Genomic DNA, 24,052 nt, shown 5'->3' on the forward strand with positions numbered 1-24,052 from the left:
AAAAGATGCGTGTGTGGCTGTGCGCGTGCCGGTGTGCGTACAAGTAATTTTGTGCGCATGGCTCACCTCTGAGCACACTGATCGAATCAGCGGACAGGGCAGCCCATCAAGTGAAAATGGCGACGGCGACCACGCGAGCAATATGGCGACCATCTCGGAGGGTCTCCACTTGGGAGGACCCTTGTATCGGACCGGAGTCTATCCCAGGATAGGGCTGATCAACCCAGTAGCACTGTCGCCGGCTGGCAATCTGTGCAGCCATTCGAGCCTCGGAGACTTTTAAGAAGTTTTCTACCTTATTTATTTTTATTTAACAGCTTTTAATAAACCGACGTTCGTAGGACACATCAGGCCGGTTTACAAATAACTCAAAGAAGGAGGAATTACAATGAACAGGGGGCAGGGGATGGGAGCAGGCGAGAAAAGGGAGAGGGGCAGGGGAGATAAGAGAGAGGAAGGAGAGAAATGCAGGTAGAGCGAGAGAGGGAAAACCAACCATAAATGCAGAGAGGAACTTATTTACAACAAATCGTTATATTGCCACAGGTTGGGGGGGAGACCACCGGTGTTTCCCGGTCTCGTTCCGGGTGGTCTCTGGCTGCGGGGGGGGGGGAAGAGGAAAAAGAACCTTCACCACCGCGCTCCAATTTGCACCCGCTGCCTCTCAGCCGCGCCCGTTGCCGGGGGCTAAGTCCACGCCAGGAACCGGCTGTCGGACAGAGGCCTACCTCTGAGGGATCTTGGAAATCACCTCAGGAATTCTCAACTGGGGGAGGGACCCGTAGGTATCACTGCAGGAGAGTGGGGCTCTGTCTGTAGAGGTAAGATTTCTTCTTTTTTTTGGATTTCTTTGGTTAGAATACTCTAACGCTGTGCAAGCGTGTATAGAGTCCCGAACTGCTATGGAGACGAAGGAATACTGAGGAGCTGCACTTCCTGCAGGGGTATATGTACTGGTGCTGATGTCAGATTGAAATCTGATCCATCTCCAACTGCTATCAGGAGCACACTATACCCATTGGTCCTGAGTCCATCTGTCTACACGCTAGGAAATAAAGCTTTAAAAGTACGAGCGGTGCAAGAGCTGTAGGAACAGGATGTAATAACACTGCGCTGCAGCACATCTCTGGCCTTTTATTCAAGCAATAAAACAAACTACAGAAAGTTCTTTTGCTCCACAATCCCCAACCCTGTTAACAAACAAAGAAAGGGGGGCAGAAAAGCAGCAGCTGATGTGCAGGGAAGAAAGAGGCACAGGAACGGCAAGAAGCAGCAGCAGCGTCCAGAGAAAGCAAAACTCTGCTGCTCACAGCTGACGTCTGCTCACAAGTTTCAAACTTGTGCTAAGGTCGATCATTTTTCTCTATGTGACCTTGTCCCACATTTTTCTTTTACATTTACAGATTTCCTCTCTAAACTTAAGTTGTTATCCTGTCCATGCACAATACAACCTAAAGGAAAAAAAAAAAAAAAAGCCAACAGAGATGAGACAAGGCAGCCCAGGATGGTTTAAAACCAAAGTCCATATGACAGAAACGAGTTGGAGGCACAGCAGAGATCAAGAATGCTGGAATTTCAGGTCGAGAATCATCTGAGTCATATGTAGTTTTCATTTTGTTTTATGTAATTCTCAGTTCCTCAATGTGTCAAATTCTAGAGTCAGATTGTTTCTGAAAAAAGAAGAGAGAATGTCACTGTTGGAGCAATCAACAGAAAAAATAGTTTTTGGTGCAGGTCTATGCAATCCCATAGGGGGTAGGGGCCAGCAGCTGCAGGAGGGTATCAGCTGCAGGAGCGTGTGGGTGAGGGGACTACCAGCTGCAGGGAGGCAGGAGACACATTCTCTTCTCAGATGGGATAAGAAAATTATTCCTTACCTGCTATTTTTCAATCCTGTAATACCAAGGATCAGTGCAGACAGTGGGTTACGTCCCCCTCCCAGCAGATGGAGTCAGAGAGAACTTTGAAGGATGCTTCCTTATAAGGTAGTGCACCCTCTAATCCTCAGTATGGAGTATATCCATGCAAAGAGGAAAACCAGGATGGATCAAGAATAATAGAATTAAGAAACAAACAACAGTGTGCAATGTGCACAAAACAGTGTCAAACAACAAACTTGCAGAATGAACCATTAACTAGCCAAAGGAAAAAAGGCACTGAAGAACAATTTGAGCAGAGAGGCAATCCCAAACCCAATAAACAGTCAGGGTGGGCATCTGGACTGATCCTTGGTACTACAGGAACAATAATTAGCAGGTAAGGAATAATTTTCTTTTTCCTGTATGTACCAGGATCAGTCCAGACAGTGGGATGTACCAAAGCTTCCCTACGTAGGGTGGGCCCCGGAAAGCCCTGCTCGAATGACCCTTGAGCCAAAGGAGCCAAAAGTAGGCACTGTATGTGTAGACGATAATGATGAGCAAAGGTATGTAACGATTTCCAAGTTGCCGCTCGACAAATCTCCTGGAACGAGACCAATTGCATCTCCGCCCAGGGAGCAGCCTGAGCTCGAAGAGAATGGGCCTTGACACCCGCCGGAGGTTGTCAACCCGCCCCAATGTAGGCCACAGAGATCGCCTCCTTCAGCCAGCGAGCAATGGTAGTTTGAGATGCCTTGGCCTCCTTCGGACCATGCCAGAGAACAAAAAGATGGTCAGACAAGCGAAAATCATTAGTGACTTTAACGAATGAGGATACGCTTGACATCTAGCTTGCGTTCGCTGAGAAGGACGGAAGCTCTACCGTCTGATTCAAGTGGAACTCTGAAACCCCCTTGGGCAGAAAAGCAGGCACAGTGCGCAAGGAAACTCCAGAATCCATAAAACGAAGGTAGGGCTCTCTGCGACAGTGCTTGAAGCTCCGAGATTCTGCAGGCAGAACAGATAGCTACCAGGAAAACCGTCTTGAGAGTGATATCCTTGAGGGTCGCGGAACGCATGGGTTCAAAGGGTGGCCTAACCAATATTTGAAGAATGAGATTGAGACTCCACGAAGGATAAAGAGCGTGGAGCGGGGGTTTCACGTGCTTCACCCCTCGTTGATGAAGTAGAGAGTCTAGGGCAAAGACTTGCATTCTCAGCGAGTTGTAGGCCAGACCTTGTCCAGTCCCTGTTGAAGAAAAGATAGGATCTGAGCCAATGAGGCGGTCCGTGTCAACACAGGTATGGAGGCACATCAGTTCTCAAAAACCTTCCATACCCTGATATAGGAGATGGAGGTAGACGTCTTTCTAGCCTTGAGGAGGGTCGAGATAACGGCCTCTGTGTATCCACGCCATCTCAGCCGGCGCCTCTCAAAAGCCAGGCCGCAAGACAGAAGTGATCGGCCTGGGCGAAAGATACCAGACCCTAACGCAGCAAGCGTGGAAGGTGACCCAGACGAAGAGGTCCGTCCACTGCGAGGTTGATCAAGTCTGCAAACCATGGGCGACAGGGCACCACCAGAATTACCGGACCCTGGTGGGACTCTATTCTCCGGAGCAACTTGCCCACCAGAGGCCAAGGGGGAAACACGTAGAGGAGAACGTGACGGGGCCAGGGGAGGACTAAGGCATCCACTCCCTCTGCGAATGATGAACCGAGCTGCCTTGGCATTCTGGGAGGTTGCCATTAGGTCCAGGTAGGGGGTCTCCCATCTGTGGAACAGGAGATTCACCGCATCCTCTGAGAGTTCCCACTCTCTGGGATCTAGATGTTGACGACTGAGAAAGTCGGCTTGAACGTTTACGCCTGCGATGTGGGAAGCCGCTAGGCGGGAGAGATGAGTCTCTGCCCACGCCATCAACCTGTCTCCCGAGAGACATGCTGGTTCCTTGTGCCCCCTTGGCGATTGATGTAGGCCAAAGTGGTCGCATTGTCAGAGTATTCGGACTGCGTGACGATGGACGAGAGGTAGGAAGCGTTTCAATGCCAGATGCACTGCTCTGGTCTCCAGCGATTGATCGGCCAAGTTGCTTGGGACGGCGTCCACTTCCCTTGCGCAGAATTCATCTAACACACCGCTCCCCAGCAAGAGAGACTGGCGTCCATCTTAACTATTACCCATTTCGGGATGTCCAAAGGAGCACCCTGGAGAAGATGAGACAGGTTGAACCACCACGAGAGACTATCCTTGGCTCCCTGCGGGAGAGGAAGGATGGCTTGGAAGTCCCGAGACACTGGCTTCCAGCGGGAGGGCAAGGCATATTGTAAGGGACACATATGTGCAAATGCCCAGGGGACCAGATCCATGGTGGAAGCCATGGATCCCAGGACCTGGAGGTAATCCCATGCTGGTGGAAGCGAGAGATCGATGAATCGCTGTATCTGAGCTATGAGTGTATGAGCCCTGTCCGGGGGCAGACACCTTGCCCAGCGCTGTGTCGAAATGCGCTCCCAGGAAGTCCAGAGACTGAGATGGAGAAAGGCTGCTCTTGGCGAAGTTGACCACCCAACCGAGGGGGTGAAGAAGCGTCAACACCTTGTCAACCTCCGGGTGGCACTGGGCTGAGGACTTTGCCCGAATGAGCCAGTCGTCCAGGTATGGGTGCACCAAGACTCCCTCCCTCCGGAGGAGCAGTGGCTACTGCTATCATCACCTTCGTGAAGGTTCAAGGAGCGGTCGCAAGACCAAAGGGTAGAGCCTGGAACTGGAAATGCTGTCCCAGAATCTTGAATCGCAGAAAACGCTGATGAGCTTGGAGGATGGGAATGTGTAGATAAGCTTCCGTCAAATCCAGGGAGGCCAAAAATTCTCAGGAGTGTACCGCCGCTATCACGAAGCACAAGGTTTCCATCCGAAAGTGGGGAATCTTGAGGGCCCTGTTGACCATCTTGAGATCCAAGATCGGGTGGAAGGAACCTTCCTTCTTGGGGACTACGAAGTATACCGAATAATGTCCTCGGCCTACTTCCAGGGGGGGACCGGATGAATCGCTCCGAGAGCCAGAAGCCTGTCAAGTGTCTGCCGGACTATGAACTGTTTCTGGACTGGGCCACATGGAGAGAAGAGGAACCTGTCTCTTAGCGGCCGAGCAAATTCTAATGCGTAGCCGTGTCTTAGAATATCCAGGACGCACTGATCTGACGTGATGTTGACCCACTCCTAGTAGAAAAGGGAGAGACGTCCCCCTATCCTGGGGATCGGGGAGTGGGCCAGCATAACTTCATTGTGAAGACTTGGAGGACGTCCCCTGGGCCAGACCAGAGCGGGGCTGTCTTCGGGCACGAAAGGACCGAGTCCAGGATTGAGATCGAGAGGACAGCTGACGAGGGGCTGCAGTCCTTGCCTGGCGGAAACTATGTTGATTCCTGAATCGGCATCTAGTGGAATTAAACAACCTAGAAGAACTACCTTATAAGGAAGCTTCCTTCAAAGTTCTCTCTGACTCCATCTGCTGGAAGGGGGAGATAACCCACTGTCTGCACTGATCCTGGTATGTACAGGGAATACTGAGGATTAGTAGAGGGTGCACTGCCTTATAAGGAAGCATCCTTCAAAGTTCTCTCTGACTCCATCTGCTGGAAGGGGGAGATAACCCACTGTCTGCACTGATCCTGGTACATACAGGGAATACTGAGGATTAGTAGAGGGTGCACTGCCTTATAAGGAAGCATCCTTCAAAGTTCTCTCTGACTCCATCTGCTGGAAGGGGGAGATAACCCACTGTCTGCGCTGATCCTGGTATTTAGAGGGAATCGATAGTTCAGACTGACTTTTGCATTTTCCTACATTACCTCTCCAAGGGGAAGGAAATGCTTCTCACACCAGTTTCAGCAGCTCCACATCGAAGATTAGAGTAGCATTAGGAGGGATAATGCCTGGTTGACCACCTGCACCATAGGCGAAATCTGGAGTACAAGTCAGCTTAGCCCGCTGACCAACACTCATCTGTGGAACGAAGAAACAGCATGTCTTAGGAGACAGCCCTTTCTCTTTTACACGTTCTCCATGACGACATTTAAACATACCTGCTCATTTGCTCTGCTCAAGTCCTGACAGACCAGTCCAGAAAAGCATCTGCTGGTGAGCAAGCGTAACCTACTTGTCTGGTCTGACAGGACGAGGAGGAAAGTAATGTTGAGCGTGAAGAAGTCTTCCGACACTAGGGTTCCTGTAGCTGGCCTTCCTGCCATCAGCATGAGTTGCAGCTATTAGAATGAATTCTTTTTAACAGATATCCAATTGATTTTAAGTTACAGCTTTTCTCTTCTATTCTGTCTAAGTGCGTTTGGGCGTTCTAGTTTTCCTTCTGACATCTGTAGCTGTCTAAGCATCTGCTAGTGCTTAACTTTTTTACATTACAGGATTTTTGCTTCAGTATTTTAATTTGGTTGGATTAAGATATTCAAAATAATTGTTGTTCATATTTGTTCCTTTGAATTGAAGATTTATGTGCACATATAGTAAATAAAATATTAGAACATATTGAATTAGTTTTACATACTTTTTTAAAATTTCAACTCTTAAAAGAGAGTATTTTTATATAGGTGTCAGTACCTTAGTCACATCTACATTTCACTTAGCATTTCATTTGTACTTGGTTCCTCGGGGCTTTGGAAAGATACCCATTTACTATTTATGCTCGTACAAGAGAGGCTCTTGTCCAACTCCTCTTGGAGTTATGGCTTAGGCTATTCAATATTACACATAGGTAAGTTGGATTTATTAGAGATGCTTTCATAAAACATTATTTGTACACACATTTGTGCTATGTGTGTTATGTTTTTGTGTTACCAGGCCTTAAATACAGCTGATCCAGTTTCTGATGCTCTGGAATAGCAGATGCTGAAGCTTTTGAGTTGTTTTGCGATATAAACTTTGTGAATACATTCCCCAAAAACACGGCAAACCAACCAATTTTTAATGTATGTTATTTGGCACAGTTTCTCTAATTTTATAGCTGTATCTTTACAATGAAAGTGGAGTGGTGACTCTACTACTACTTAACATTTCCATAGCACTACACAAACATACAAAAAGACAGTCCCTACTCAAGACAGCTTAGACTCTAATAAGACAAACCATGCAGGACAAGGGACTTGGGGATTTTCATAGAGCAAGACAATGGTTTAAAGCAAAAAAGTTAGTTAAGACTAAAAGCAGAGAATCAGGCTGTGCAATTTGAAATTTTGACAACTGTACTTTAGTTGCTTCACATCAACTCATCACACATTTACTGCAGATGGGGCCTGTGCGTGTCCTTCCAGGCAGCCATTCCCGTATACACTGCACATGGGACCTGTGTGTGTCCGTCCTTCCAGGCGGCCATTCCTGTATGTGTGTGCACACACTCCTCTGGGAAGCCATTCCTGTATATGCACATGCAGTCTCTGTTTGCAAGGAGTCCTCCTTTGCTGTCAATATATGGTACATCCTTTATCTAAGGGGCGGTAATTTCCCACTTCTGGGGATTCTGCGTCTATATACACTCATGTTTCTCTATCAGGCTTCATCTTTGCTACACTTCTCTCCCCTGTGGCTGATCTGGTGACCCGGCAGCAGTGCACTAGGCTGTTCTTCCCTTGGGGAGGGCGATTCATCACCAACAGCAAGGGAATGTGCGATGCTATATGGGAGACCCTGGTAGCCAATCCTCAAGTGTGTAGAGACAGTGTCTGTGAGCCCTGGAAGGTAGTCATTGCCATCTACAAACAGAAAGCTCTATCTGCTTAAGAAGAGACTTGTGCGGGGTGCTAGAGGGAACAGCTGCAATGAGCTCCAATGATGCCAGAGCAGGAAATGTAAATGGAGAAAAGGTCATTCCCTGTACGTACCCGGATCAGTCCAGACTCCTGGGTTTGGCCCCCCCCTCTAGCAGATGGAGACAGAAGTTTACAAACAAAACCTCCGCCTTATCTAGGCTGGTGCCACCTACAGTCCGGCAGTCTTCTTCTGTCTCCAGCAGGTGGAGGAGGTGCCAAACCTACAGTCTGTGCTGGGGCCTAGTTAGTTGGAAAAAAGAGGATAGCTTTACATGGGCTAGTTAGGTGACCGTGACCGCAGTGTTTGCCTGCAGGTCCAGTCACTTGCCTCCCAGGCGGTTGTGAGGTCCTGAGGGGACCATCCCCCTGGTGTTAGAGGCCGCTGAAGGGTGGGCTTAGTGCTCTTGCCAGTATTTATCGCCTCCCTGGGGCTGACACCGGGGAGCCCGGCTCACTCCCCCCAGGTGGTCCCGGAGCCGGCGAACGGTAAAGGTGTTTTAAAAAAAAAAAAAGGTTTTATTTTCCCTTCTCTTGTGTGCTTACTTGCACTGCAATTTTCTTTTCCGCTTGCACCCCCATCGTGCTTAGGGGCGCTGTGAATCGGCAAGTACTCGCGGCTTCTTTGCCTTTTCTCTCCTTTCTTCTTTCTCGGGGGAGGGAGGGCGGCCCGGCGCCTCTCCCGAGACAGCCTCTGTTCTAGCTGTGTCTCGGGGGGGCGAGGGGGCGTCTTCGCTCCCAGATGGAGCAAGGGGTAGAGTGCCGTCGCGAGTCGCAGCTCCGGGGAGCAAGACGGGGGCCGGCTCAGGTCAGTCTCCGCGGAGCACAGGAACGGGTGCCATTTTGGGGTCGGGTGCCCCAGCTGCGGCAGGAACGTCCGCCATTTTGTTTTCACCGGGGGCCGCAGTTCCTGCACCCCCGTCAGATCGGGGGGGGGGGGGGGGGGGGGGAGGACTCGCCGCCGTGTTTATCTCCCCAGTGCAGGGTCCCTGAGGGGGACAAACCTGCGAGGCCACACGGTACAAGTCATTCAGAGGTCCCTGAGGGGGACCCTGGGGACTGCTCATCAGATTCCTTTTCCTCAGAGTTCGTTTTGGTGATGCACAAGGCATTTAAGGTGCATAGGTTAGCAAGAAAGAGGGCACAGGGATCTCATGGCCCAGACCCTGCGTCGGAGTCTGGAAAGCGGCCGAGGTCCGTTCAGGCGTCGGATCCCACTGGGAGGCCCCGGCCGTTCAAGCTGGGGGCCCCCCGGGGGGATCCTGATACCACCACAGACACCGATGACCCAGATGAGCAGCAAATGGACCAGGATCCACCGACCCAGGTCCTGAGGGGCATTGAGGGGGACGGTGAGCAGCTAACAGGTGGCCAGAGCGGTTCCCATGGGGCAGACTGGGATGACCCCAAAGTAGTACGGCTGTTCCACCGAGATGAGTTGGGGCCCCTGATCCCAGCGATTCTAGAAGAGTTAGGCATAGAATTGCCACACTCAGAGTCCAGACTAGGGATAATGGACCCGGTAGTTTTGGGGCGGAGAGGTCCGCCTTCTGCCTTTCCATTGCATTTTTCGGCATCGGATTTGCTTTTCAAGGAATGGGATACCCCAGATTTGGGGCTTAAAGTGGCTAAAGCAATGAATAAGCTCTACCCTCTGCCTGAGGACACACTTGAGCTACTGAAGGTCCCTAAGATAGATTTCAGTGGTGGCGGCGGTCACAAAGAAGACTACCATTCCGGTGACCGGGGGAACGGCTCTCAAGGATTTGCAAGATCAAAAGCTGGAAATACAGCTTAAAAAGATATTCGAAGTCTCCGCGCTCGGAATTCGGGCAGCTATCTGTAGTAATTTCTCGTTGCGAGCGGGACTTCGGTGGGTTCAACAGTTGTTGGCTAATGAATCTCTTTCACAGGAGGAGTCGCTACAGGCGGGACGCTTGGAGATGGTGATTGCCTATAGTGCAGATGCCTTCTACGATGTGCTTCGCACATCGGCCCGTTCCAAGGTGTTGGCGGTATTGGCGCGTCGTTTGTTGTGGCTCTGTCATTGGGCGGCGGATGTGTCTTCTAAAGCTCAGTTGGGCTCTCTGCCGTTTAAGGGCAAGTTATTGTTTGGAAAAGAACCGGAAGATTTGATTGAGTCTCTAGGCGAGAACAAGATACAATCGCTTGCCGGAGGACAGACCTAGGTCTAGAGGGGGTCCATCGTTGTGTTCCCGTTTTCGGGGAGGACGGAGGCCTCGCAATTCATGGGGGTTGGCCTTTTTTCAGCACAGTGCCAACCGGCAGCAATCGTACTCGCAGTCCTTTTGTGGGTGCCATTTTGGACGGCCAGGGGCGGTACGAGTACACAGAGTGGTAAGCCTTCACAATGATGTGCAGCCAGTCCCACTCCTCAGTACTGGTGGTCGGCGGCAGGTTAACACGGTTTTACGAGGAGTGGACCAAGATCACCTCGGATCAGTGGGTCCTAGAGGTGATAAGTCAAGGTTACGCGTTAGATTTTGCACAGTGTTTCCTGGTATCGCCTTGCGGATTTTCAGAGAAACGTCAAGCGGTTCGGGAGACGCTAAGTCGCCTGCGCGACCTCGGCGCGATTGTGCCAGTTCCGCCGCATGATCTTCGCAGAGGCCGGTACTCCATTTATTTCGTGGTTCCAAAGAAGGAAGGAACTTTTCATCAGATTCTCGACCTAAAGAGCGTCAACAAGTATCTGCGAGTACCTCGTTTTCGTATGGAGACTCTACGATCCGTCATCGTGTCGGTGAGACAAGGGGAGTTTCTAGTGTCTCTGGATCTCACAGAAGTGTATCTTCATATCTGAATCCGTGCAGAGCACCAAAGATTCCTCAGGTTCGCCGTGATGGGACAACATTTCCAGTTTCAGGCGTTGCCATTCAGACTGGCCACCGCACCTCGCATGTTCACCAAGATTTTGGTGGTGGTCGCAGCACATCTTCGCAGGGAAGGTTTCCTAGTCCACCCGTATCTGGCTGATTTGTGCGAAGTCGGAACGGCTTTGTCAGGAAGCAGTTCACCGGGTGATCGACTTGTTGCAAAGGCTCCGCTGGGTAATCAATACCTGAATGGATCATGACCTGAATTTGACTATGACCTGACCTGAAATTGACTATGACCTTGGTCTTATGACATTATAGTTCACTTGTTGTTTGTTCCTATGCTTCTCTGCTCTCCTTATGGTTTTTTGTACCCCTTACCCTTCCCCTGTTACTTGTAATTTCCGTTGCTTTTGTTCCATGTAAACCGAGGTGATGTTTCGACTAACATCGGTATAGAAGACTTTTAAATAAATAAATACGGCCAAAAGTCACCTGGTTCCTTCTCAGTCTCTGGAGTTTTTGGGAGCTTTGTTCGACACTCGTCGGGGAATGGTGTTTCTCACTCAGGAACGCATGCTCAAGTTGCAGAGTCAAGCTCGTCGGTTGTTAAACAAGCCCATGCCAATAGTCTGGAACTACCTCCAGATGGTGGGGTCAATGACTTTGACGTTGGAATTGGTTCCCTGGGCTTTCGCTCATATGCGACCCTTACAGTCAGTGTTGCTTTCCTGGTGGAATCCGGTGTCGGAGCAATTTAATCTACCTTTACCGCTAAACTCAGTCGACTCAGTCCAGCATGGATTGGTGGCTATATCCAGACAACTTGAGCCGTGGTGTGCCATTGGCGGTTCCTACTTGGACAGTGATCACCACGGATGCCAGCTTGTACGATTGGGGAGCAGTTTGTCTCCGAAAGTCGGTACAGGGAATCTGGTCCCCCCAGGAAGCTACTTGGTCCATCAATCGTTTGGAGACCAGGGCAGTACGCCTGGCCCTTCAGGCCTTCCTTCCGCTGGTCCGCAGCAAGTCGGTCAGAATACTGTCAGACAATGCGACCACGGTAGCCTACATCAATCATAAGGGAGGAACCAAGAGCCAACCAATTGCATGCGAAGCCCGACAGCTGGTGGTGTGGGAAGATCATCTGGACAGTATTGCGGCGTCGCATATTGCCGGGGTAGAAAATGTTCAGGCAGACTCTCTCAGTCGCAATCGCCTGGACCCCGGAGAGTGGGAACTCGTGGACATCGCATTTCAACTCATCTGTGCAAGATGGGGGATGCCCGCACTGGATTTTATGGCGACATTCAAGAATTCCAAGGCTCCGCGCTTCTTCGCTCGTCGCAGGGAAATGGGAGCAGAGGGCGTGTATGCTCTGGTGTTGCCCTGGCCGATGGATGTGCTACTTTGTCTTCCCGCCATGGCCCCTCATCGGCCGGATGCTACAGCGCGAGTTGCACCCGACGGCTGTGTTGCTCGTAGCGCCGAATGGCCGTGTCGTCCTTGGTTTGCGGATCTCCGAAACTTAGCCCTAGAGGACCCCATTCGGTTTCAGTATGTACCGGATCTTCTCCATCAAGGACCCGTTTGTTTCGAATAGGTCGAACGCTTCTGTCTAGCTGCATGGCTTTTGAGAGGAGAAGGATGAAGTCCAGAGGTTATTCGGATGCGGTAGTAACCACCCTTTTAAGGTCCCGCAAGGCTTCTACGTCCTTGTCTTACGTGCGGGTATGGAAAGTATTCGAGACGTGGTGTCTTGATCGAGATGTGGTACCTACTCGCGCATCCGTACCCGAAGTCTTACGCTTTCTTCAAGATGGTTTGGCGAAGGGTCTATCGTGTAGTTCCCTACGGGTTCAGGTGGCGGCTCTGGCGTCGTTGCGCGGGCAGGTTCAAGGTGTGTCTTTGTCGTCGCACTCAGATGTGATTCGCTTTCTTCGGGGTGCTAAGCATTTGCGTCCACCGTTACGTAGTTCTTGTCCTTACTGGAATCTGAATCCAGTTTTGAAGGTGTTGTGCAGCACTCCCTTTGAGCCTCTTCGCAAGTCTACCTTAAAAGACTTGACGCTGAAGGTGGTGTTCTTGGTAGCCATTGTCTCGGCAAGGCAGGTTTCCGAGCTCCAAGTTCTGTCTTGTCGGGAGCCCTTCTTACGAATATCAGAGACGGGGGTGTCTCTTTGTACCGTCCCTTCCTTTCTGCCCAAGGTGGTATCTGCCTTTCATCTCAATCAAATGGTAGAACTGCCTTAGTTTTCAGATTTGGACAGGGCGGATCCCTTGTCCAAGGATTTGCGCAGGTTGGATGTCCGGACGCTGTTGCATTACCTAGAAGTTACTAACGCATTCCGGGTATCAGACCATCTGTTTGTGCTTTGGAGTGGACCCCGTCGGGGTAAGGAGGCTTCCAAGACTACTATTGCTCGCTGGTTGAAAGAGGCTATCAGTTCTGCGTATCTGTTGCAGGGTAGGTCCTTACCAGTGGGTCTCAAGGCGCATTCTACGCGTTCCCAGGCTGTGTCCTGGGCGGAATGCCACCATATCTCCCCAGAAGAGATTTGTCGGGTAGCGACATGGAAGTCCTTACATACGTTCGCCCGACATTATCACTTGGATGTTAAGGTTCCAGGCAGCGGGGATTTTGGTGCAGGGGTGCTCGGAGTGGGACTCTCCGGATCCCATCCCATTTGAGGACAGCTCTGGTACATCCCAGGAGTCTGGACTGATCCGGGTACGTACAGGGAAAAGAAAATTAGGTCTTACCTTTGATAATTTTCGTTCCTGTAGTACCACGGATCAGTCCAGAGTCCCACCCATTTATTCTGCTATGGCAAGGGAGAGTCCGTGCTGATTGTTTTTTCTCCCTCATTCTCAGCTCAATCCTGTATGGCCTGTTATAGGTGGCTCAGATTCTGTTCCCATTTGGGGGTTGTTGGGCCAGTTACGGTTGTTAGGTTACTGTATATAGTTAATTTGGTGTTATTTGGGATTCATTCTGCTTTGACATTAAGTAATACTGCCAGACTGTAGGTGGCACCAGCCTAGATAAGGCGGAGTTTTGTTTGTAAACTTCTGTCTCCATCTGTTAGAGGGGGGGCAAAACCCAGGAGTCTGGACTGATCCGTGGTACTACAGGAACGAAAATTATCAGAGGTAAGAACTAATTTTCTTATGCTGGCAGAGCCCCAGTTCTCATCCACCAGTGCCTTTTTTCTGCAGCTCACTACCTCTCATCTCCCCCCTGCTCCTCTTCATGACTTCAATTCTCTGCTTTTCTCCTCTAGTCCCTCGTTTTCCTCCTCGCTGAGCCACATGCCTGCCACAGGCAAAGCTGGCGAGTCCTGCTCCCCCCTCAGAAATGGTTTTACATCTTAAAACCTGGCTCTTCCTGACTTTAACCAGCCTGCACAGTTTATTATTTATTTATTTTTAATTTTTATATACCGAAGTTCTTGTAGGGACTACAAATCACTCCGGTTTACATAAAACGAAGAACTGCTCAACAGAGAGCGGAGCTTTACATGGAACAGTAGAACATATGGAACAGTATAACTGGTTGACAATTTAACATAGAGCTAAATAAAGAAATAATAGTTTAACTGGTAATAAATAGTAATAAGTAAAGAAATATAATATATTATATAAGCAGTATAACTATTTAACGTAGCAATAAATATAAGTAATGCCAAATATATATATGAAATAAAGTAAATTTTTGATCTCAAAGATCATTGTCCAGTTGTAGATATTTTAGAATTAGTACTGGATACAGTGACCATAATTAGGGTAATTAGGATACTTAGTAATTAGGGAGTCTGTCTGTCACTTAAGCGTCTGGGAAAGCTTGTTGGAAGAGAAAAGTCTTCAGTCTTTTTTTGAATTCTTGATGACTGGGTTCTAGTCTAAGATCTGGGGGAAGCGTGTTCCATAGGTGTGGGCCTGCTGAAGATAGCGCTCGTTTGCTCAATGATGATTTTATTTGTGGAGCAAGCAGTGTTCCTCTGTATGCGCTTCTGATTGGTCTGGAGGAAGTGTGTAGTTGTAGTTGCGAGCTTAATGTGATGGGAGCTAGTTTGTTTGTCGCTTTATGGATGATAGTGAGTACCTTATAGAGTATCCTTTGTTTAATGGGTAGCCAATGTAAGTTCCGGAGGATTGGGGTGATATGATCTTTTTTGTTAGTGCTAGTTAGAATTCTAGCCGCTGAATTCTGAACCATCTGTAATGGTTTGATGGTGTTGGCGGGTATACCAAGTAGCAGGGAATTGCAATAGTCTAGCTTAGAAAGAATGATGGATTGTAGTACTAGCCTGAAGTCGGAGAAGTGAAGGAGGGGTTTAAGTTTTTTGAGGACTTGCAGTTTGTAAAAGCAGTCCTTTGTGGTATTGTTTACGAACTTTTTTAGGTTTAGATGATTATCAAGCCATGCTCCAAGGTCTCTGACGTCAGATGAGAATGAGTTGTTTGTGTTTGGTAGAGAAAGGCTGGAAGAGATTGTGCGTGGATCCTGGGAGACAATGAGCATTTCGGTTTTATTAGCATTCACTACTAAGTTGAGGCTTGAGAGTAGGTTTTTGATGGGCTGTAGGCATTCGTTCCAGTAAGTGATGGTTTTTTGAAGGGATTCTGTAATCGGAAGGAGGATTTGTATGTCGTCTGCATATAGGTAATAGGTGAGCTTAAGGTTTGAGAGTAGATGGCAGAGAGGGAGGAGGTAAATATTGAAGAGGGTGGGTGAAAGTGATGATCCTTGTGGGACTCCTTGCTCTGTCAAGATTGGATGCGATTCTTTGTTGTTTATCCTTACTTTGTAGAATCTGTTGCTTAAGAAGGAATGGAACCAACTAAGGGCTGTGCCTTTGATCCCTATGTTGGCTAGTTGGTCTATTAGAGTGGAGTGTTTTACCGTGTCAAATGCAGCAGAAAGATCTAGAAGAATAAGCAGGTATGATTGTTTATTCTCCATATTAACGAGGATTGTGTCAGTGAGAGATAGTAAGAGAGATTCGGTGTTTAGTCGTTTTCGGAATCCATATTGAGCTGGGGATAGAATATTATGATCTTCCAAGTAATCTGACAGTTGCTTGTTGACAATTTTTTCCATCAGTTTGGCGATAAGTGGTAAGTTTGCGATCGGTCTAAAGTTAGCTGGGTCTGATGGGCAAGCGTTTGGTTTCTTTAGTAATGGTTTAAGTATTGCCAATTTTAACTGGTTAGGAACTAAACCTTGAGAAAGGGATGTGTTGATAATTTCTGCAATTGGTTTTGAGATGGTGTTTGGTATGGCGATGAGGAGATTTGTTGGTATTGGGTCTGATGGGTGGGAGGAAGGTTTGAATTTTTTGAGTGTGTTTTCAATCTCCAATGAAGAAGTGAGCTCGAATGAATCCAGGCTTGTGGTTTGTTGCGGCCAGGATGTGAGGTGGTGAGTTAGAGTAAAGTTGCTGGATGTGATTGATAGGGTAAGGTTAGTGATTTTTGATTTGAAGTAGTTGGCTAGTTCGTTTGCTTTGTTGAGGGCTTGGTGGTCTGGGATAGTAGGCGGAGATGGTTTGGTTAAAGAGGAGACGTATGAGAAGAGAGCCTTTGAGTCGAATATAAAGTGGTGTATTTTTTTTCCGTAGAATTCTTTCTTTGTTCTAAGGATTGTATTCCTGTAGTTGTTGAGGAGGGATTTGTAGATGGCATGTGTAGAGGTGGTTGGGTTTTTTCTCCAGCTTTGTTCTTTTTTTCTGAGAGATTGTTTAAGGGATTTAAGTTCGGGTGTAAACCAAGGTTTCCTATTGTCTAGAGTAGGTTGTATGGTTTTGGTTGTAGTTGGGCAGATTTGATCTGCAATTTTATTGTTAATATTGATCCAAGAAGTAGTTGCAGTTGTTGCGTCTGTGAGGTCCAGTTGCTTTAATGCTTCAGACATCTTTTCACTGAGTATGTCTGGAGAGCATGGTTTCCTGAAGTGGATGGTGATTTTGTTAGTGGTTTGAGGTGGTGGGTTGTTGATATTGAGGGTTGTGTGGATAACTTTGTGGTCTGACCATGGAACTGGTGAACAAGTGGGGTTGGTATGAATGTTAAAGGGATCATTAATAAAGATTAGATCCAGAGTGTGGCCTGCCTTGTGGGTAGAACTGTTGATAATTTGAGTAAAGCCTAAATGGTTGAGAGAGGAAAGAACTGTTTGGCAGTTGATGGATTGTGGAGAAGCATCTACGTGTAAATTAAAGTCTCCGAGGATTATAGCAGGTTTGTCGGCGTTTATGTGTTTGGCTATAAGTTCTATCAGTAGAGAGGGATCCGATTCTAAGGTTCCTGGTGGTGCGTAGACTAAAGCTATTTGGATTTGTTCCGATTTAAAGAGGGAGAATTCAAGTTTGTTGGAGGAGTTGGTAAGTTGTAAGGTAATATTAAGACCTTTTTTTGCTGCAAGGAGGAGACCTCCACCTCTTTTTTTGGGTCTTGGGACGGAGAATACGTCGTAAGATTGTATGGGCAGTTGATTTATGAGTACAGTATCTGTGTGTTTTAGCCATGTCTCTGTAATTGCACAGATATCTGGGTTGGCTTCTATGAGGTAGTCACTGAGGATGTCCATTTTTTTGGAGAGCGACTGAGCGTTGAATAGTGTTAAGGTAAATAATGAGAGTCCAAGAAATTGAGTTATCGGTGAGATCATTATTGGTAATAGTCTTTGTTGTCGTGAGATGAGATGAATTGCAGGTTTTGTGTGCTTTCTGATTTTTTGCCAGATTTTAGGAATGGTGCAGAGGTGCATTATTGTGTCTCAATTAGTTGGGAACAGTGGTGTGATATTGAAAATGTTGCGTTAGGTATTGGACACTCTGGATGAATGGTGTCGAGGCTGGTTGACTGCTGGTGTGGCTGGATGAGAGCTGTCTTAGCTGGATGATTGCTGGTGAGGCTGGATGATTGCTGGTGAGGTAGGATGATTGCTGTCGCTGTTACTTGCTTGTTACTCGCTGTTACTTGCTTGTTACTTGAGGTAGGATGATTGCTGTCGCTGTTACTTGCAAGCTGGCGAGTCTGAGTGAGTGTTGAAGAGGCAGTTATGAGTATGAGCCATGGACAATGGGATCCTTGGATGTATGCTTAGTTGACTCCTGGGATCGCTCCGTGCCTATTAAATCAAGTTCGGTTGCGTCAAAATGAAGTAAGTAGGCGGCGAGCCCTGCTGACTTGGGTTAGGCCTCTGGCGTTCCTCTCACGGTGATGTAGCTAACGGTAGGGGGGCCTTTCGATGCGGTTGTATGGGTGTCGGCGAGACGAATCGGCAAAAAGCGAGCTAAATCCCAGCGTGGTCGGCGCGGGGGCCTACGGTGGTAGGGCGAGAGCTTGAGAGTTGTTCTGTACTTACTGCAGTTGTTTGGTTGTTAAGTAAGTAGGATCGTGTTGAACCTGATGTCTGCGGTGGTCTGCACTCCGGTCTGCACTAAGGGGCGCACAAAGGGGCCAGCCCCTTTGACGCGCTCCTTCGACGCGTGGCGTTCGACGCGTGGCGTCTGGGTGGTTTTTGATTTAAGGGCTACTTGGCCTCAGCCGATTGGCTGTCTTGCAGCTGGCTTTTGGGCGTGTCACTCGGAGGCGGAGGAGGGGCCTTTGCTGCTTGTTTTTGGCCCCGATTTCGGTCGCGCTGTCGGCGCTGAGGCCGCCCGGGTGGGGAGTGAATTTTGCTGACCTTCCCCCGGCGGGGCTCGGCGCCGATTGCGCAGGCCCTCCCCAGCAGTAGCGGCAGCGGCAAGGGAAAGGAGATGGCGCCGAAGAGAGCCGCGATTTAAATCCCCGTTGGGCCGGCTCTGATTGGTTGAGCTGAGGCGTAGGCGGGACCTGAGTCTCGGCGGGATTTTTTTTACCTTTGCTGCTTGTTTTTGGCCCCGATTTCGGTCGCGCTGTCGGCGCTGAGGCCGCCCGGGTGGGGAGTGAATTTTGCTGACCTTGTCTTGCAGTTGGAACTGCAAGACAGATGCAGCATGCTAGGACTGGAATAAACAGATTTCCTGTAAGCTGAAAGGAGAAGAGACTGTCTCTTAATGTGTGCAGCACTGCGCACCTTTAGTAATCTTATAGAAATGATAGGAAGCAATGGACCTTCTAGGAATAACGATAACGGTGCAGCCTGGGCCCGTCTAGTACTGCTGAGAAAGCATGCACACACCTGAGCCAGTCCTTCTTCCCAGCCCCGGATAACTTGCTGTTGGCCAAATTTAAACATAAACGGCTTGCCTCTGTCCCGGGAAGAATCAAACTTGCTCCCATCTTCCAGCAGCCCTAAGAAAAGAATAAACAGAGAAACAGCTCAGCAGAGGCAGAGGTGTGCGACCTGCAACCTAAAACCGTCACCGAGTCAGTCCCTCCTGGAACAAAGAAAGAAAGGACAACTCAATGAACGAGCAGAGTGAACAGGAGTAAGGGGGCAGCAGCAGCAGAGGATGCAGGAGCAGCACTTACCCTCTAAAGCTGGACACCAAGTAGGCAGAACTCATAATAAAGTGGTGTTGCAAAATGTGTTGACATAACATCATGTGCACTGTGCTTATTATTCTTTTCTTTCACTTTCTCAATAAAAATGATTTCATATAAAAGTAGACAATTTTCCATCTGATTCTTCACACAGCAAGAAACCCTTAACTCAAAGGTTTTGGCAGACACCACTTCTGCACATCTTTTAAATGTAAATATCAGTAGATTATGTGCCTTAACATTTTGTATTAATTGTAGACTTGGTAATTATACCGCCACAATCTGAACATCTAATAAAGCTAAAAAAAAAAAGTTGCATTTGTTTTAAGGTGAAATTTAAACTTATCAAAGAAACAAAAGGAAACCGCCACTGTAATGGAATTGGTTGAAATTATGAAAAAGCCGCATCAGCAAGCCTGACAACGTGTTCTGCTGTGTGCAGAGCCGGCCGGTCTTTTAATCATTTGCGGCTATCAGAGTTTGTCCACAAAGTACCAGATAGAATTATTTATATACTATTTGTACTTAGAGAGAATTATATATTGCTATTATATTTGTGAAAAGTCCATCTGTACCCATTAGACAATAATTCACTATTGACCCGACAGTGGCCAGTGTTTCGAAACATAACACGTTGGTTCTTCAGGTGTCAATGAAAAATATACTGCCAGATGTATCTGTAACAAATGATATAAGGTAGTCAGACATATCAGCTTTGTTCAGATGGTGCTGTGAACCTCCTCATTCGGACACCAGATCTCAAAACAAGTATCTCAAGGTGCGGGACACAGACCACATTAGACCAGTTTGCAGAATTAAATAGCCCGCGTTTTACCGACATAGTGACGTCATGGCATTAGGGCATCCGGTTGCCTAAGCAACGAAGACATATTGCGCATAATATGGTGTTTGAAGGTTGTCATAGGAAAACAGCGAGTTCCAATGCGGCATTTAAACCGGCGGGGTGGACTGTGCCTAAACAATGAATCCAGCGTTGTTCAGCCTGTAATAATGAAATGTTAAAGTCTCCTCCGCGCCACGTCGGGTGGAGTTGTTCGGGTACACACGCCTTTAAGTCATCAAAAGAGTGAGTGTATTCTAGGCAGTGTGAGGCCAGTGGGGCAGTTAGCCAGCCTGTGCTGATGCATGAGCGATGCTCAATAAGGCGAGTTTTAAAAGCACGCTTAGTTTTGCCCACGTACCACAGGTTGCATGGACATTGGATAATATAGATTACCCCAGTAGAAAGGCAGTCTGTAGTGTGTTTCAAAATCAATGTAAAATCTAGCCTTGAAAAATGTAATGCTGATGTCTGTATCATGATATGACAGACAGTACAAGAACCGCAAGCTGTATGTGAACCTGTTACTGTTCATTGGTGTCGAATGGAGGAGTCAGAATGAACAAGTTGGTCTTGTAAATTGGCCCCACAAGTAAACGTGAATCTGGGGACATCGTGAAATTCTTTGTGTAGCTGAAGAATATGCCAATTGTCAAACAATTTTTTTCATCTTGTGTATCATTGAGGAAAATGGTAAGACACAGGTCAAAGTGTCTGTAGTGTCGGGTGGGCATGGTAAGAACAACCATTCTCGGTGGGTAAACTTAGCTCTCGTGAACGCATGTTTGATACAGTGTTGTGGATACCCTCTAGCTTGGAAACTCTTACTTAATAATGTAGCTTGCTGTTGATATTCTGTCACAGTGGTGCAAAGTAGTCTAATGCGAAAAAATTGACTAACAGGTAAGTTCTCCTTTAAAGAACGTGGATGTGCACTGGAAAAATGAAGAAAAGTATTACTAGATACGGGTTTACGGTAGAGGGTGGTCAGAAGTCTTTCTTGAGTCCTAATGATCTTGATATCTAAAAAATGAATCTGATCTTTCTGAATATCTGCAGTAAACCCAAGATGTGGATTGCACCCGTTGAGCCAAGCCAGAAATTGATTGAAAGTCTAAACTGTATCAGTCCAAAGCACGAAAACATCTATCTAGGTAGCGTTTCCAAACTGCAATAAAAAAGGTTGTTAGTGTAAATCCATGAATCCTCAAAACGTGCCACATATAAATTAGCTAGATCGGGGGCCATTGTGGCCCCCATCACTGTTCTGGATGTCTGTTGGAAAAATTGTCCTTCAAAGGCAAAAAAAATTTTTGTCAAGGCAATCTGTAGCAATGATAGGAGGAAAGTTGATGGGATTCTTTGGGGGGTCTCGGTCGTGCTTCAAAAAAATCCAACGCAATATTAATGGCTTCATCCTGAGGGATATTGGCATAGAGCGCTTCAAAATCAAAAGTTACCAAAAACAAATGAGAAGTGTCACTATGATAGTCATCGAGGAACTGAATCATTGCCTGGGAATCTCTAATGTATGATTTTTGAGAGCTCACATCGGGTGCTACAAAATGGTCCACAAATTTGGACAGGGGTTCTAGAAGAGATCCTCTACTGGAGACAATAGGTCTTCCAGGGGAATTACTGATGTTTTTGTGTATCTTCGGCAGAAGGTTGAACACCGGGACTATTGAAGCTTTCTTTAACAAGAAAGACGCCTCAGGTGTTGTGAGGAAACCGGTCTCAACACCTTCCTTGACCACAAGTTCAATTTCACTGAATAAGTTAACCGTGGGGTCTGTGGGAAGGGGCCGGTAAAATTTCTGGTCTTGAAGCTGCCGGTGAACCTCCGTTACATATTGGACGTGGTCAAGTAACACAATTTTGCCACCTTAATCCGGTTTGATAATGAGGTCTTGGTTTTGGCGAAGTTCTTTCAAAGCTAGGGCTTCATGTCGTGTCAAGTTTGAAAATGATCGTTCACTGAAAAAACTATGGCGCAAATCTTGTAATACACTCTGATGAAAGGTAGACATAACTGCATCTGCAACTTTAATCTTTCATTATTACAGGATGAACAACACTGGATTCATCGTTTAGGCACAGTCCACCCCACCGGTTTAAATGCCGCATTGGAATTCGCTGTTTTCCTATGACAACCTTCAAACACCACATTATGCACAATATTGTCTTCGTTGCTAAGGCAACCAGATGCCCTAATGCCATGATGTCACTGTCGGTAAAAACGCAGGCTATTTAATTCTGCAAACTGGTCTAATGCGGTCTCTGTCCCGCACCTTGAGATACTTGTTTTGAGACCTGGCGTCCGAAAGAGGAGGTTCGCAGCACCATCTGAACGAAGCTAAGTTCTAAAACTTTTTTTTTTTTAAATTTAAGATTTTTGAAGAGTAACCAGGATACAACATAATAATACGGTACTGGTAATAACACCAATAAAGTTACATTAAAAGCATGAATAACTAGTACAGCAGAAACATACACCTAAACTTAGTACCGCAAGTACAATGTAAATCACAAACTGAACAAGTTATATCTAGTGCGTACATGTGCAACCACATTTTTCCCCATTTTATCACCCTCCCTCCCCCCCATCACTGAACTATAGTACAGCTTAGGGTCACGGTCTGCCGCATGTGGAAGTAGGAGTAAGAAATATATATCCATTAATATAGAATAGCGTGAGAAAGAGTTGGCCAACAATCATTGCCCATAATACAACTGTCATAGGAGGGCACAATAGATAGTATCAAGGCTTCATACTATATATCTCAACGTAAATCACAATTTAACTCACAATAAGAATCTGTGTGTCCTGTTGGATACCTGAAATCCAATCTGCATAAGCTCGCCATCGGGTCTGAAACCGTGACAAGCATTTATGTCTGATAGCTGTCAAATGTTCTAGATAATGGATCAATAATCACAATAATCGCCTATCCCTACCCCTCCCTCCCTTACTTATTTATCTAGTTAATTGCCTTATTACTGTGTTTTTTGTTACACACTGTTCCTTGTAAAGGCTTTGCCTATATATTCTTTGGTTGTAAGTTCTTTGTAAACCGGCACGATGTGCAAACGGCTGCCGGTATATAAAATAAAATAAATAAATAAATAAACAAACAAACAAACAAACAAACAAGAAGCAGCTACCTCTCCGATTAAAGCATAACAGAGCTTGAGATCTATGATATTGTCATTTGATGAGACTACGGATTAGGTTATAACGTTTTGTGGAGTTATAGATTAGAGTTTGTCTCCTCTCTCCTTTGGATTTGGCTAGATAATGGATCTGCATGAGTTTTTGGGTTACTTGCTGTCGAGTTGGTGCTTCAGACTGCTTCCATCCTCTAGCAATTGCCGTCCTAGCGGTGATCAATATTTGTGTGATTAAATACAAATGTTCCAATGACTCGTCTGTGGTCTGTATGTTCAATAAAAACAGTGCAGGGTGTGGGCGTAGACTAGTATGTGTTATGATAAAAATTAAATTTGCAATGTCTTCCCAGTAAGCCACGATTTTGGGACAGGACCACCACATATGAAAGTACGTGCCTATGGTACCACATTTCCACCAGCAGTCACTATCTCATTTATTGGAAAATTTGCTTAGCTTAGAAGGAGTAATATGCCATCGGTATAAAGGTTTGTAGCCCTGTTCCAAAGTAGCAGAGATAGAACACTGCTTAATCCTTAAGAAAACTTCTCTACAAAACTGATGGGCATTCAAGGCCGGAATATCCTTCTCCCAACTTTTAATGTGAGCAGGAGGCTCTGGAAGGTCACTATTAAGCAACATATATATTTTGGAAATAACCTTGCCCATGTTCTCAGCCTTTTCACAATACCCCTCAAACAACGTTTTACTTTGTAAAAGATCCCTCTTAACTAAAGGTTGTACCATGAAATGTTTAAGTTGCAAATAAAAATAGTGATCCGTGGTAGGCAAACCATTTTGTGACATCATATCAACCGAGGTGATGTATATCTATACGTACCGCGGTATATAAAAATCTCTAAATAAATAAATAAATAAATATCGTTGAAGTCCCGAACAACGGCCCCAAGTTAGAGCAACCGCTCGCTGACCATCTCCAGGCCACCAAAGGGAGTGTCCTGGCATGAACCCCTTCTGGAAGAAGATTGGTGTACTAAAGAAAAACGTCCGGGCTCCCACCAGTTTTGCTTTCCAAACATCCCAGAGTGCT

At 47.0% G+C, this 24,052-nt stretch overlaps 1 protein-coding gene across 1 annotated transcript in view; it reads right to left on the reverse strand.

The window, feature by feature from the left end:
- Positions 1-1,114: 1,114 nt before the first annotated feature.
- The window catches only part of FKBP1A (FKBP prolyl isomerase 1A), a 35,229-nt gene continuing 12,291 nt past the window's right edge, over positions 1,115-24,052 (reverse strand). Inside the window, exons 3-5 of the mRNA XM_029612685.1 lie at positions 18,687-18,799; positions 5,715-5,868; positions 1,115-1,670 (exon numbers count right to left, since the gene is read on the reverse strand). Of these exons, the coding sequence (XP_029468545.1) occupies positions 5,740-5,868; positions 18,687-18,799 (242 nt within the window). The 3' untranslated portion in view covers positions 1,115-1,670; positions 5,715-5,739. The remainder of the gene's footprint in view (positions 1,671-5,714; positions 5,869-18,686; positions 18,800-24,052) is intronic.

Source organism: Rhinatrema bivittatum, chromosome 8 (genome assembly GCF_901001135.1).
Source record: "Rhinatrema bivittatum chromosome 8, aRhiBiv1.1, whole genome shotgun sequence".
In the NCBI taxonomy this organism is placed as follows: domain Eukaryota; kingdom Metazoa; phylum Chordata; class Amphibia; order Gymnophiona; family Rhinatrematidae; genus Rhinatrema; species Rhinatrema bivittatum.